This window comes from Corythoichthys intestinalis, chromosome 6 (assembly GCF_030265065.1).
Source record: "Corythoichthys intestinalis isolate RoL2023-P3 chromosome 6, ASM3026506v1, whole genome shotgun sequence".
Lineage (NCBI taxonomy): Eukaryota > Metazoa > Chordata > Actinopteri > Syngnathiformes > Syngnathidae > Corythoichthys > Corythoichthys intestinalis.
The window spans coordinates 29,903,693-29,917,319 of NC_080400.1; the positions used below are offsets into that span (position 1 = coordinate 29,903,693).

A 13,627-nucleotide genomic window follows, 5' to 3' on the forward strand; every position below is an offset into this window, starting at 1 on the left:
CAGAAGGGGCAGCATAGCTGAAAGATGAAACATACACTTTAAAATGGTTTTAGACAAATAATTGGTCAAGACAACTGCAGCAAAATGAATACAAGTGAAAAATATTTTTTTTTATCTGATGTAGCTTTAAAACAAAATAATCATTACTAGGTTTTCATGTAAGTATTTAGATTTGACCAAATTACAATTGCAACTGTCTACAACTCCATTGCATTTGTGAATATTGTAGGAGTAATTGATTATATTATTACCCATCCATGTGGGCATATTTTTTGTGCAAGGTATTATTATATTTGCTAAAATCTTCAAAAGTCTTCAAAGGTGTGTTAAAGGAGGGAGACATGGAAAACAAGCTGGATAGTGGCAATCAAGGACCAGGGTTGCTGACCCCTGGTCTTTACCATGTTACAAGTTCGTCTTGCTGATTGTATGAGGTGGACAGGTGTCTTTATGCTGCTATCGGCCTCAAACAAGTGCATCTGATTTAGGATAATACATGACAAGGAGGTAGACTTTTAATAGGTTGACTAACACGTCTTTCTATTCTATTCTTTCTATTCTAGCTGATGGACAGGTGTTCAAATCTTTTGCATATGTATCGCACAAATAAATCGTTAAAAAAATCATATCCTTATAGCATAGCATGCATGTCCATGTGTTAAAAAAATCAATCCTTTCTTCCCAACATGGCAGTATGGCAGCGATTGACAGAAACCGCCTAATGGGTAATCTCGACTGGGACCCTTTACAGTTCAGATAACTCAGATTCCCAAGAAAGTAATGATTGTTGAGGAACATATTTTAGAATATTCCATTTGTATTGAAGCAAAAAATGAATTTGGATTGGACACAAACACACTGGATAGGTTAAGATTCCTGGGCCCTATGACCTATGAAATATAAATGTCTTATTGCCTAATATTAAGGCCATACTGAACCCTTGTTTAGACTTATAAACATATATTCTGCGTTGCTAATAACAGCGTTAGAGTATAACGGCGCTTCTAATGGCGTTTTTTTTTTTCACTAGCGAGTAATCTAACTAATTACTTCTACCATCTTTGTAGTTAGTGTTACTGAGGATGTGAAGGGGTGAGTTACTACAATTTGGTTGAATGAAGCGCGAGTTGTCTGATTTTGTCACAGAACCGCCTGCCTGCCTGCCCTGGAGAGTGCAGAGCAGGAAGGAGGAGAAAGGAAGGGGGTAGTGACGCTGTTGCAAACGCGATGATGATTGGCTAAGTGGCTTGGAACGTTAGCATAACATTTTCGTTCTCATTAGCATTATCATTTAGCGTGCCGAGCGTCATCTTAAACTCATGGCAACTTTTTTTTTTTTTTACATACAGTTCGTGGCGTACAGGTGGGTACAATTGAATCAAAATAATGGACTGTTTTCCTGCTGAGTGTGCATTATCGTCACCAGTTTGGCATTTCCTTGTAGACTCTACAATGTAATAATAGTTTGTTTTTTTATTACCAAAAATAGTCACTTGCTATAAACTTTTCTTTAATGACGTATCCATGAACTTTGTGTGGTTTTATAATCAAAACAACTAGAGCAAAGACAGGGGAGGCAGGAGATTAAGAGCATCACCTGCGTATTGAAAAAATGACGGAAAACACAGACAAGGCTGAAAAAGCAGTTTGCTTGCACCCCTCTTTAAAATTAACTGCTGTATTTTAAGCCAAAAGAACTGTTGTGTTTGATAGAGCAATATGTTCATATGCAGATTCAAAGCGTATTAAGCCCCTGAACTATTTTTAATTTGTCCGTTTTACCCTGGAGACCCCCGTTTACAGATGTCGCGCACCGCTTGTTTCAACCCAGCCATAAAAAGAGGGTAAGAAATTATATTTATTATTCGAAATGTTTGTCATTTTTAGCTTAGAATCATTCATTGATGTCTAATATTTCGTTTACAAAAAAATATATTTTAAAATATTTACTCGCATATTTTAAACTTTTAAACAAATTATGTCACAATGAAAAAAAGTCACAGATATCTACCTCATAACTATCACTTACTTGTATTTTTCCCCCAATATTTTAGACGATAAATAATCGATCTAAACAAAGAAAAATTGAAAAAAAAGCAAACAAAAAAAAACGTTTAAACGGGTAAATAAATGAAAAAGAACATCTCGACCACTCCTTGATGTCTGCAAATTCTGCATCGCGACATTTGTTATATTACCATGTTTCACCCATAAAATCCCCCCAAAATCCGGCTGTGGCCATTCACATCTTTGTCTTAACACTCGATGATGCATGCTACATGGAGGTTTTGGATCGAAACAAGGTAAGTACGCGATAATATCTAGTTAAAATCATGTCGTCTTTAATTATGCTCTCACGTGCTCTCTCACCTCTAGTCAGGGTTTTGCTGTTTAATTTTTTTTTTTTTAATGCCCTCCTGTTCAGAAATGTTCTCCCCCAGAAAATTGAGATTTTAAGCTTTCCAATGATGTATCACACATGCATATAGGAAAATTTTGAAATTTGGCCAAATTCGGGGTCTCAGAGCGAACTTCAAGTCACATGAGTGTTTTCCGCCAAATATATTAGGGGTGTGACGATACACACAAGTCACGGTTCATTACGTACCTCGGGTGGATGCTCGTTCCATAAAACCCCGACACATAGAGCTAATATTTGTTTAATGAGAGTTAACTACAGGTCTAAAACTGTACTGTTAAAAATGTTTTTTACAGGTGAAAAACCATTTGAGTGTAAGCTGTGTCACCAACGGTCTAGAGACTACTCGGCTATGATCAAGCACCTGCGTACGCACAATGGCGCGTCTCCGTACCAGTGCACCATCTGCCAGGACTTTTGCCCAAGCCTGGCCGCCATGCAGAAGCACATGAAAGGTCACAAACCGGAGGAGGTGCCGGCCGACTGGAGGATAGAAAAAACTTATCTGTACGTCTGTTATGTCTGAGCAGGTCTTGGAAATGCAAAGTAAAGAGGCGTCGTTCTATGAGATGCAACCTGCTATTGCTGAAACAAACAATGACCTAATTTTATTTGTGACATGACTTGTGCCATTTAATGATAAAGTTGAATGACTATATGAGTCTTTAGAACACAAATGTTAAAACTGTGAAAATGTTTAAAATGTGGGAAAAAGACAACATAAGCTGTCACCGGCTGACTGGCACACTTGTTTCAGTTGAGACCCAAAGAGTCTGAAAGTTAAAGTATTCCTTTTTTTAACCACACTTTATGTTATTCCACACAGAAGTGGTGGGTGACAAGTTTACAGAAGAACAATTTCATAAAAATGGGAGCTTTTGCTTCTTTTAATTTCTTTTTTTGTAGATTTTTCAAGATTTCAAGTCACACGAAGTTGCAAAAACGCAAAGAACAGAGAATCGGAGAAGAATAGTCATTTCTGCTGGTTCAAAACGTCCACTTTAATTTTGCTTGAGAAAAAAAAGCTGTGAGTGACAACTTTTCTGGGGAGAAAAAAAGACCCATACAGAGAATGAAATCATTTGATGCTTGATTGTTGCTTTGGCATCCAAAAAACTCAAAAACAGTAGTGGTGAAAAAATGTACTAATCAGTGATGACAAGCATAATCGCTTAACCTCTAGCTCTTGCCTTGTTAAACTGTCAATTAATTTAAGAATTAAATTCAGTTTAGACTGAAGAATAATTGCTGAAGGTCACAGTTTTGTGGTAGCAGTTTTCTGGGCTTGAAGATATTTCGGAATGGCTGCCTTGATTAAAAACCTTAAACAAAAGGTTTTTAACTGCAATTATTCCACAAAGAAATAATTGGCCAGGCCATGGTCTCCCTCTTCTGTAAGTTGTTTTTCCTTGCTGTTGTTAATTTTTTAAATTTTAGTTTAAAGCCGCGTTTTACTTGAATGGCTGCCACGTTTTTGACCTCAAAAAGCGTGATCTGTTTAATCTTCTCTTCTTATGGCGGGATTTTTCATCGGCTTTGAGGTAGCAGGCTTCTATTCAATTCAGTGTGCCGGTAATTGTTTTTCCTATTTATGTTGTTAGTTACCAAATGTCCTGATTATTGCACCATTTCCCGAAATTTTTGACAAGCAATGTTTATACATCTGTGGTCTCCATTTTCTCACAATTAGTACCACTATTTCAATGGTCAAACAGTGTAAGAAAAAAATGTAAAGAGCCTCAATAAGGCTTTGATGTGTTTTTTTAATCATCGTCTATAATTAGATGTCTTATAAATCACAGAACTCACAAAAATAGAACATTAAAAGCTGTGCTTTTTTGTGCGTGTATTTTTTTTTTTTAAATAAAATCCAGACACGTGGCGGTTAGTGTCAATTGTGGTGTATGTGTCATGTACAGGCAGTCCTGCGTTGACGTTCCCTGTGTGAGCCTAACACGGGCTGTAGAGTTAAACATGTTGTATTTTTGTATCACAGTAATTTGCTGTCTTGTTTACATTTTGGTATCATTTGAAATGCATCTTTAATGTGTGCGTTTCATATGTCTCTGGAAAAGAAAAAAAAAAGGCCCCGCTCCCTTGTGCCTCTTTTTCTAAGTAGAGCATTGACATGCTTGAGTACGTGGGTCTGTGCTGTTTGTGTTATTTGTTTCTCGCTCCCATAATCGAGAGGTGATCCACGTCTCGGAACATTGCAACTGGAAGCAACATACTGTGATTGTGATGCTGAAGCTCTGATGCAAGTTGCCAGCAAGGGCGATTACTCGCATTACTGTCGAGAAGAAAGGTGAACTTTGAAGTGTTTCTTGGGCGAAAAGACGATGTACAGCACATCCTGGCAACTCGATGCCACGACACACATTCACTGTATCTATTCTATACATGAACGTGCACTATAACCAGTTTAGTCGGTGGACCAAAAGAACGAGAGCACTTTTGTTTGAAATGTTTGTATTTTTTGTTGTTGTTTTTATTTTATTTTTCCATGTTGTGATGATGCAGATGCCCTTTTATTTGATGTTTCCTAGAAGGCTGTGATTTGCATCGTTTAGATATGTCGATGTCTGTCTACCTCAGGGCCAGGTCAAAAGTCGAACTGGTGTCCAATCAGGGTTGTTGTTCTTGCCATGTGTGCGGTAAAATCCCTCATTGCAGCTTTTTAACACCCGTGTGTGAAAGTGTTCTCTCAGTGTGAAATCAGGCACAACTCTGTACGCGTCAGTGTTCGATGGCATGGTCAAAAAAAAAAAAAAAAAGATTAAAACAATTTACTATTCTATGCATTTTGTCTCTTCTGTCTGCTGTTTGATCACATGCATTCAAATGTATGAAATGAAGTTGTCAAAGTCTTTAAAGGGGAAGTTCAGAATTTTTGACATTAGGCTTAATCTTCAAGTTAGCAGGGGCTTAATTACAGTAGTTGGTGGAGTTGATTCCAACAAATTCTGTGGAGTTTGTTCGTTATTTGATAGTTTCAGGGCTCCGGAGTGGCTAAGCTAGTGCGAGTCAATAGGACCAATTTAGCATGCCAATAAAAAAACAATACAGATCTACGAACAGATCCAATATAATCAACTAAATTCAAAATGCAAATCATTGTTCCAAAACACCCATGCGGCCAAAACAATGTCGCAAAAAAACTGCCATAATTCATTTCATTCTGCAGGATTATTTTTTTTAGATGCGTAATGGAAAGAGGACTGCTTCGGCCACCTTTGCACACGCTGCATTCAGGGATGGTTGGATGTCGGACATTTCCCGCTCGGTGGGAACAACTTGCGAACTCAAAGCTTTCCAAGCGAATGTAAACAGCAAAGATGGCTGATCGCTAAAAGTTGTTTTCTATTGAAGCTATCAAAAGACATTTTGACCTCCAGCAAACATGCCTTCTCGTAAGTGATCAAGTAGTGGAGGCGTTCCAATGATATTTTTTTCAGACCGGAGGTTGGAAACTCTGACTTCCCACCTTCCTCGAATGCAGCATCAGTCTGCTGAGTTAACTGACGGCCGACAACATGGTGAAATGTGCATTGAGAGGCTGTGGAAACAGACAGAAGAAATGGGCAAAGGAAAGATTCCTCAAATTCCCTGTGAAAAACGAGGAAAATAATGAACTGGTTACTTGCTGGTGGCTACGACATAAAAAAATCAGCGGTGAAAAAAACGATGTGATAGAGCTTCTGGATGACAAGTGTTGCTGTTCGTACTGCAAATATTGACATGCAATGGTAAGTTTTAATAATTTTATCCTGAAAACGTAGCCAACACCATTGATTGCATGGATCATCCATGATTTTCACGTGTGCATATGTTGTTTTTTATTGGCATGCTAAGTTGGCCTAATTGACTCGCACTTTAGCCTCTCTTGAGCCCTGAAACCAACAAATAACTAAAAAAACTACACAAACTTTGTTAGAATCAACTTTGCCAACTAATTAAACCATCGCTAACTCAATTATTCTTAACTTATTCTTAACTTTCCCTTTAAGTACGTAAATTTCGCATTTCTTAGGCCTCTAATAATTGTGAAAATGTTTAAACATAAAAAATTACACCACTTACCAGGGCAAACTTAATGTCAGTTGGGCAATAGGCATATAGCTCATAGATGCCAATAAACACAAAGATAATAAACACTATTTTCTTTAAAAGCTTAGAAAATAGGCATACAGGTAGGTATACTCCATAGAATCTGCACCTGTTCAATCCTTCTCATAGTGGCATAGCATAATGGCTAGCCAATGGGTAATGAGTTGGTGGAGCAATTCATACTTGCATTCGATTGGCTAAAATAGTATTGGAATTTAACATATTCGTTGCCACTGACCGTTATAGATGTACAATCCATTTCAACTGGGAGGGCTGCAAATGATCGAACATTCGCTACATGATCGTTCAGTGGGAGCCAACACAGTTTAAATGGATTTAACATCTATCACTCACTGGGAGTGATTAAGTTTTAAAAAGAAAAACTTTTAAAAAATGCTTTTTGATTAGCCGCTGACATTTTACGTAATGCTTCCAGGAATTATTGGCTTTCATTGAGGTTTTTTTTTTCCACTCTAACAGATCGGAAAAGGTAAATACCATCAAAATACTACACAAAAAATAATAAACTACCGCATTTTAATTCTAGGTATTACAGGAAAATTGACTCAGCCTTCCCACAGTGTGCGAAATGTTGCATCTATTTTTAATGGGAGGCCAACCATATGCCATTCGTTTTAAAACAATTTTAGGGTTTAAATCACACAGCAAGAGACAAGTCAGAAATATGTCATATCTCGTGACCTTTTTCAATATCAAAAAATCAGATAACGTCACATCAGATCATTGCGAAGCTTACTAATACAGTATTTTACATCCACTCCCATAATTTAGGACACAGAACACCACATCACTTGCACTTTCAACAAATATTCTAATGCAAGCATCTTCAGTTTCTGATTGTTCTTGTGGAAATTTCCCCTCAGTTTATTTTTGGCATGGGAAATGATTGCTCAATTAGATTGTGTACATTGTTATCCCACCTTTTCACACACACAGTGGTGGAATGTAACAAAGTAAAAGTACTTTGTTACTGTACTTAAGTACATTTTTGTGTATCTGTACTTGAGTACAAATATGAAGTGGTACTTTTTACTTTTACTTCACTATATTTTACAGCACGTATCTGTACTTTTTACTCCCATTACTTTTCAAATTGTCGCCTGAGTTACACGTTACTTTTGTTTGTTTGTTTGTTTGTTTGTTTTTTCTCATTGTGAATTGATTGTTTTGTTTTCATGCCTCCGGCACAATCGATAAGCCCAGTCCAACTATACCGTAATTGAGCACTATGGACAAGTGGCGGAATAAAGGTAATGAACAGCGACATGCACTGACAAACGTGTTTTTGCTCGCATTTTACAAAGCTAAACATGCACGTTCAATGAGGTCTTATGAGGAGGACATCCCACTTTTAAAAAGGCTTGGAGTAAATGTGGGAGCCGCATAATGCCCTTCATTTTGAATTGGTGCTTTTTATTTCTTTACATTTCACTTCAAAGTAATGGCAATTTTGTTGTGCCAGTTGATGTTAATCAAGCATTAATTGTTAATATAATTAATAATTAAAGTTAATTGGCTCTAAGTAAAGCTTGTCATAAATTTATCGCATCAGGCGGGTCGGCTCTCAAGCTCAATGAGGACCAAGTCACATCTCCAGGTCCTCCTCTGAGAACCTGGGCAAAAAAAATATGTGCACCCCGTATATATATATATATATATATATATCTGTTAATTTTTCTTGCAAAATTTAAAGCGAGTACTTTTGTACTTGAGTAACTTTTTTCTTAGATACCGTATTGGCCCAAATATAAGACAGTGTTTTTTGCATTAAAATAAAGACTGAAAAAGTGGGGGTCGTCTTATATTCGCGGTCCAGACGTTATACCCATTCACGCTAGATGGCGCCAGATATCATTGAAGTGATGTTCCGTCATGACAGATCTCAGCTACTCTCAAGATTACCCAGTTTGCATTATTTTATTGCAATGTTTTTCCTTTTTCAGAATTGTTTCAAGACTATAGTTACAGTTAGACTTCACTTTGATGGTTAATGCCGTTATTGCAATTTTGTTGTTTTATCACAATAGATTGGTTTATTTACATTTCAAAAACCGGAAGCCATTCATTTACGAATGTGATTGCACTTTAGTTTACATATTTAAATGTTCGGATATTAAGATTTGAATGAGGCAAAATAACATGCTTTTTCTCTCAAATATATTGTTATAATCATTTGTTTCAGATGTACTGTAATTATTTTCTGTATAAAAAATAATTTGGTGTTCAAAAAGTCTTTTTTCAAACTTGAGTCTTGAAAAAGAAGGGGTCATCTTATAATCAGGGCCGTTTTATATTCAGGCCAATACGGTACTTTTTTTTTTGTACTTCATACACCACTGCACACACAAACAAAAAAAGCTCAGTGACAATCCTTCGAGTTTTGAAGGATTTGGACGAATACGAGCAGATATTGCTCTAAAAACTACAACCTCAGAGTTTATCTGTAATTTGTCAGCAGTCACATCATCCATGACCTCAATTGGACAATCTCAATCCACACCTAACAAGTTGTTTACTCCTTTACTCTGATAACTTCCAACCTGTTGTTAGTCTTTACTTTGATTTTCCTAATTATTCTGTATATTTGGACTAGTTCTCATGGCAGAGATTGTATCCGATCCGGGGATAAGGTGGGAAAAATGCTGTCAGTCACTACTGCAGTGGTGCTAATCCAACCTCAACATTGGGACTTTCGCAATTTTACCCACCATCCCAGTAGAAAATCCCATTGATCCCCTTTAACACTTTACTGGCCCATGCTACAAACCTTGGCGGTAGTTTATTTGTGTCACGTGGGTAATGTGCAAACACCTGGAGTCACTCCAGGCTCTGTGCTGACCCCTGATGGCACCGTGCCGAAGCCGCAGCTGGCCTGTGTCTTAATCCAGATGTGGAAGGAGCTCAAAATGAGTGTAGCGCGACTCCCAAAGCGCCATGTGTGGCACGGTGAGAGTGGCAAAGCTCAGTCAGACAGACCTCTTAATTACAAGTGTTGGCAGCAGTTACAGTAGGTTTTTCACTCACTCTCCACCCTATGTTTGCCTAATACTAATACTTTTTGGACTGTGCCATGGTGTCTACTACTTACTTTCTGCAATCAGGGTCTTCTCATTAAGTTAAAATGTCAAACGGGGGAAAACTTCACTTTTTGACAAAATGACAATGAAAGCGAGGCTGCAGTGTTTGTAGTTGTGCACCAGTAATCGCTCCCTTTTTTTTGTATATACACACTGTCCAGAAGCATGGTATGGATATTCCATTGAAATAGAAGTTATGTTAGTGTTTAAAATGACAGAAGTGAAAATATTATCCATTTGAAAGATGGTCAGGTATTTTATCACATAAAATGTAACGTTGTTAGGGGGGAAATTTTATTAACCAGCAGTAAAAAAAAAAATTACATTATTGCGCTTTTAGTCCGCTAGATGGTACTGATTTCCTACAAGAAGAATGCAACACCTTCACAACATACTAGTATTAAGCGCCATGAAAATACTCAATTAAACGTTATCATTTTTTAAAGAATAATGTTTTTCATTGGTCACGTGATTTCTCTATATAAATATTTTACCTTTTGAGTCTTTTTGTTTTAAATCATTAACAATATTGCAAGGAGGTGAAAAATCTAGAGACGCTATTGGTACGTGAGCTGAATTCACAATAAGACTTAAAGCCAAAATAAAATTGTCCATTTAAAAATGTCATTGACAGTACAGTGATCCCTCGTTTTTTGCTGTTAATGAGGACCAGAACCCGCCGCGATAAGTGAAAAACTGCGAAGTAGCGCATCCCCCACAAAAGAAAAAAAAAAAGATGTGTGTGTTCAATGTATTTATTCAGATTTTTAAAAATGTACACACCCTTTTGCAGCTGATAACTTGGAATTTTCACACTTGAACTGCATTTTCATACTTCAAGTAGCATCTGAGAATTAATTTCCTTCCTTCAAGGTTAGTCTGGCTGCCATCTTTTATTCAATGGATTTACTGTACAAAAAAAAAAACAACTGCTAAAGGTACAGTGTATATATATATATATATATATATATATATATATATATATATATATATATATATATATATATATATATATATATATATATATATATATATATATATATATATACAGTGCTGCTCAAAAGTTTGTGAACCCCCTCAACATTTTGGAATTTTCTATTATTTCAACTTGATTTCCTAATCAATCAATTCAGTAGGTTTTTTTTTGTTTTTTTAACAGTTGTGTTGTCGAGACTAAATTAAAAAGAGTTTTCATCAACTGATGTAGGTGCAAAATTGAACTGTTTGGTCACAACCAAAACCGCCATGTCTGGCGAAAAGTCAACACTGCATACCACCAAAAGAACCTTCTCCCAACAGTGAAGCATGGAGGTGGGAATGTCAAGATCTGGGCTTGCTTTTCATCCTCAGGACCTGGACAACTCCACATAGTCCAGGGAATCATGAATTCTGAGGAATATTGTCAAATCCTAGAACATATCCTGACGCCATCTGTTTTGAAGTTAAAGCTTGGCAGAAGGTGGATCATGCAACATGATAATGATCCAAAGCATTCCAGCAATACAACCAAGGAATGGCTGAAAAAGAAGAAGATTCGTGTTCTGGACTGGCCCAGTCAAAGTCCTGACCTAAATCCCATTGAAATGCTGTGGCGGGACCTGAAGCGAGCAGTTCATGCCAGACGCCCATCAAACCTCTCTCAACTGACTGCGTTCTGCAAGGAAGAATGGGCAAAAATCCCCCAAAGTAGATGTGAGAGGCTGATTAGTCACTACAGAAACCGTTTGGTTGAGGTAATCTCTGCAAAAGGAGGCGCAATATCCTATTAACTGAAGGGGTTCACATACTTTTGCACACATGATATCTGAGTTTTTCTTAAATCAACCACTTTTGTTAAATAAAGAATGACAATATAACTATTTCTTTTGTTTCAGTCCATTATTTGGAATGTCAGTATTGTGGATTTGGGTATAACTTAACATTTAATAAGGTTATTTTAGTTTTTTTTACAAAAAATCTGACCATCGCTGTGGGGTTCACAAACTTTCGAGCAGCACTGTATATATACATACAGTGGGGAGAACAAGTATTTGATACACTGCCAATGGGTTTTTCCATTGGCAGTGTATCTGTATATATCCGTAGCGGAGCGTGGAAACCTCCCTGCCGATTCCTTCATGTAGGGACGCTGACGGCTGTGCCGTTGGCTCGAGCTTTATTGGCGCAGTGGTTAGCGTCCCCGTACGGAACTGCGTGTACCCGTTACACTCACCCCCCCCGAAACCTTCGCTACCGATCCAGGTCATGGCACCATTGTAACCGGTGTGTCAGCGCCGCCCCGCGTTCCGCTCCCACCTCTGACCAGGCCGGGACGCAAATCGGCGCGCCACGACACTTCCACTCGGCAGGTAGGGACGCTAACCACTGCGCCAATTAAGCCGTCAGCATCCCTACATGAAGGAATCGGCAGGGAGGTTTCCACGCGCAGCTACGGAACTGCGTGTGTATATTTGTATATGTGTGTGTGTATATATTAATAAATGTTTTTTTAGCACTTCAAACGTAATAATTATGATCAGTTTTATTCATGTTACTGTCCCACAGAATTATTTTTAAACAAGAATAAAGTAGTAGAAAAATGCTTGGCTTTATTAAATGCTTCATTGAGTGAGTCCACTCAAATTCGCTGAGGCTGGTCACTTACACACAATGAGTTGCCACAGCAACTGTTTGACAAAGCAGCGCTTTGAAGCTTTAGCTTGCAAGCATCTGCGGTAAGATGAAACCCAAACATCCGTCAACATCGTTAACTTTAATAAGCAACTCCAGAGGGAGCGAGAGTGGGACTACGCGATCGGCTCGGGACAGCTCATGTGTATATATATATATGTATATATATATATATATATATATATTTTTTCTTTTTTTTTTTTGGGGGGGGGGGGGTCGCGATGGACTGAGGGTGCGAAGTTTGAAGCGCGAAGTAGCGAGGGGTCACTTTATTTCCTATATATTGAGTGGAAATTGCACCCTTATAGTGGAAAAATCGCCAACCACTATTAGCCATGATGTCGACAGATCTTGAGTCCATGTCCATTTGAATTGAGCCTTTACTTTTGTGTTTTATTTCACTCCTGTAGTAAGGTTTTATTATTATTATTATTATTATTATTACTTTAAATATTTTGCGTTTGACCTTTGGTACATTAGAGCATTATATAATATATACACTTTATTTCTGTTTCGTTTCAAGTATTATTTAGACAGACGTAAGGGATATATCAGCATTTGACGGCTTGAGCTTTTCAATTTTTAAAGTTATCATGCCTTTCTTAGGTCAGGTCACCCTTGACTCACCAAATTGAGCATTACTGGTAGTTTAAAAACAATATGGGAAATAACGTCAAAAACAAATTTGGGACAATAGGAAAGAAAAACAAAAATTATGATCAACCACAGAAGAAAAATTGTTGATTGTGATTGAGAAGACTATAACTTGTGCTACTTCATTCACATGTCCAAGGACACACGTCAGGTGCAGGAGCAGATTGAGCGGGAACCAGCACTAACGTAATCTCCTCTGTTTAATTAGAGCGAGCATGGTGGGCAACAAAAAAACAGACGCACATTATAACCGCCATCTGTTGTTGGAGAAGGCCCGCTTCTACTTCAGCCATTATAAGACCCCTCCAAACTCATACATGACAGCAATTTATGCAACCTGCCACATTCAATACTGACACAGTATCTTATTGTTTAACTGTGTTGTGACGAGGGCAATGCTCACAATTCAGCCTGTCACAACTGTGCTGTCATGCCATCCTGAAATGCCCAAGACATAAAAGTCACTTGTGCAGACTCAAAGATAGCTCATAGAACAAAGAGTGAGGTGTTTTCTTTCTTCTCTAGAAAGCAACCATGGTAACCTAGAGAAGCACTTATGTCAAAAAAAAAAACAAAAAAAAAACATTTCATTCAGCATCAATTTCAAGGTCACACGCAATATAAAAATGTCCTACAACAAACCACATGGTGGCAGTGTAACCACAGGAGTTACTACAGT

The 13,627-nt window shown here is 37.7% G+C and overlaps 1 protein-coding gene across 2 annotated transcripts in view; it reads left to right on the forward strand.

Moving 5' to 3' along the window:
• LOC130917611 (zinc finger and BTB domain-containing protein 16-A-like) overlaps positions 1 to 4,278 on the forward strand; it is an 81,089-nt gene extending 76,811 nt beyond the window's left edge. For both annotated transcript variants that reach the window (XM_057839204.1, XM_057839205.1), the window contains one exon: positions 2,716 to 4,278. In XM_057839204.1, the coding sequence (XP_057695187.1) occupies positions 2,716 to 2,945 (230 nt within the window). In that variant the 3' untranslated portion in view covers positions 2,946 to 4,278. The remainder of the gene's footprint in view (positions 1 to 2,715) is intronic.
• The last annotated feature ends 9,349 nt before the right edge of the window (positions 4,279 to 13,627 follow it).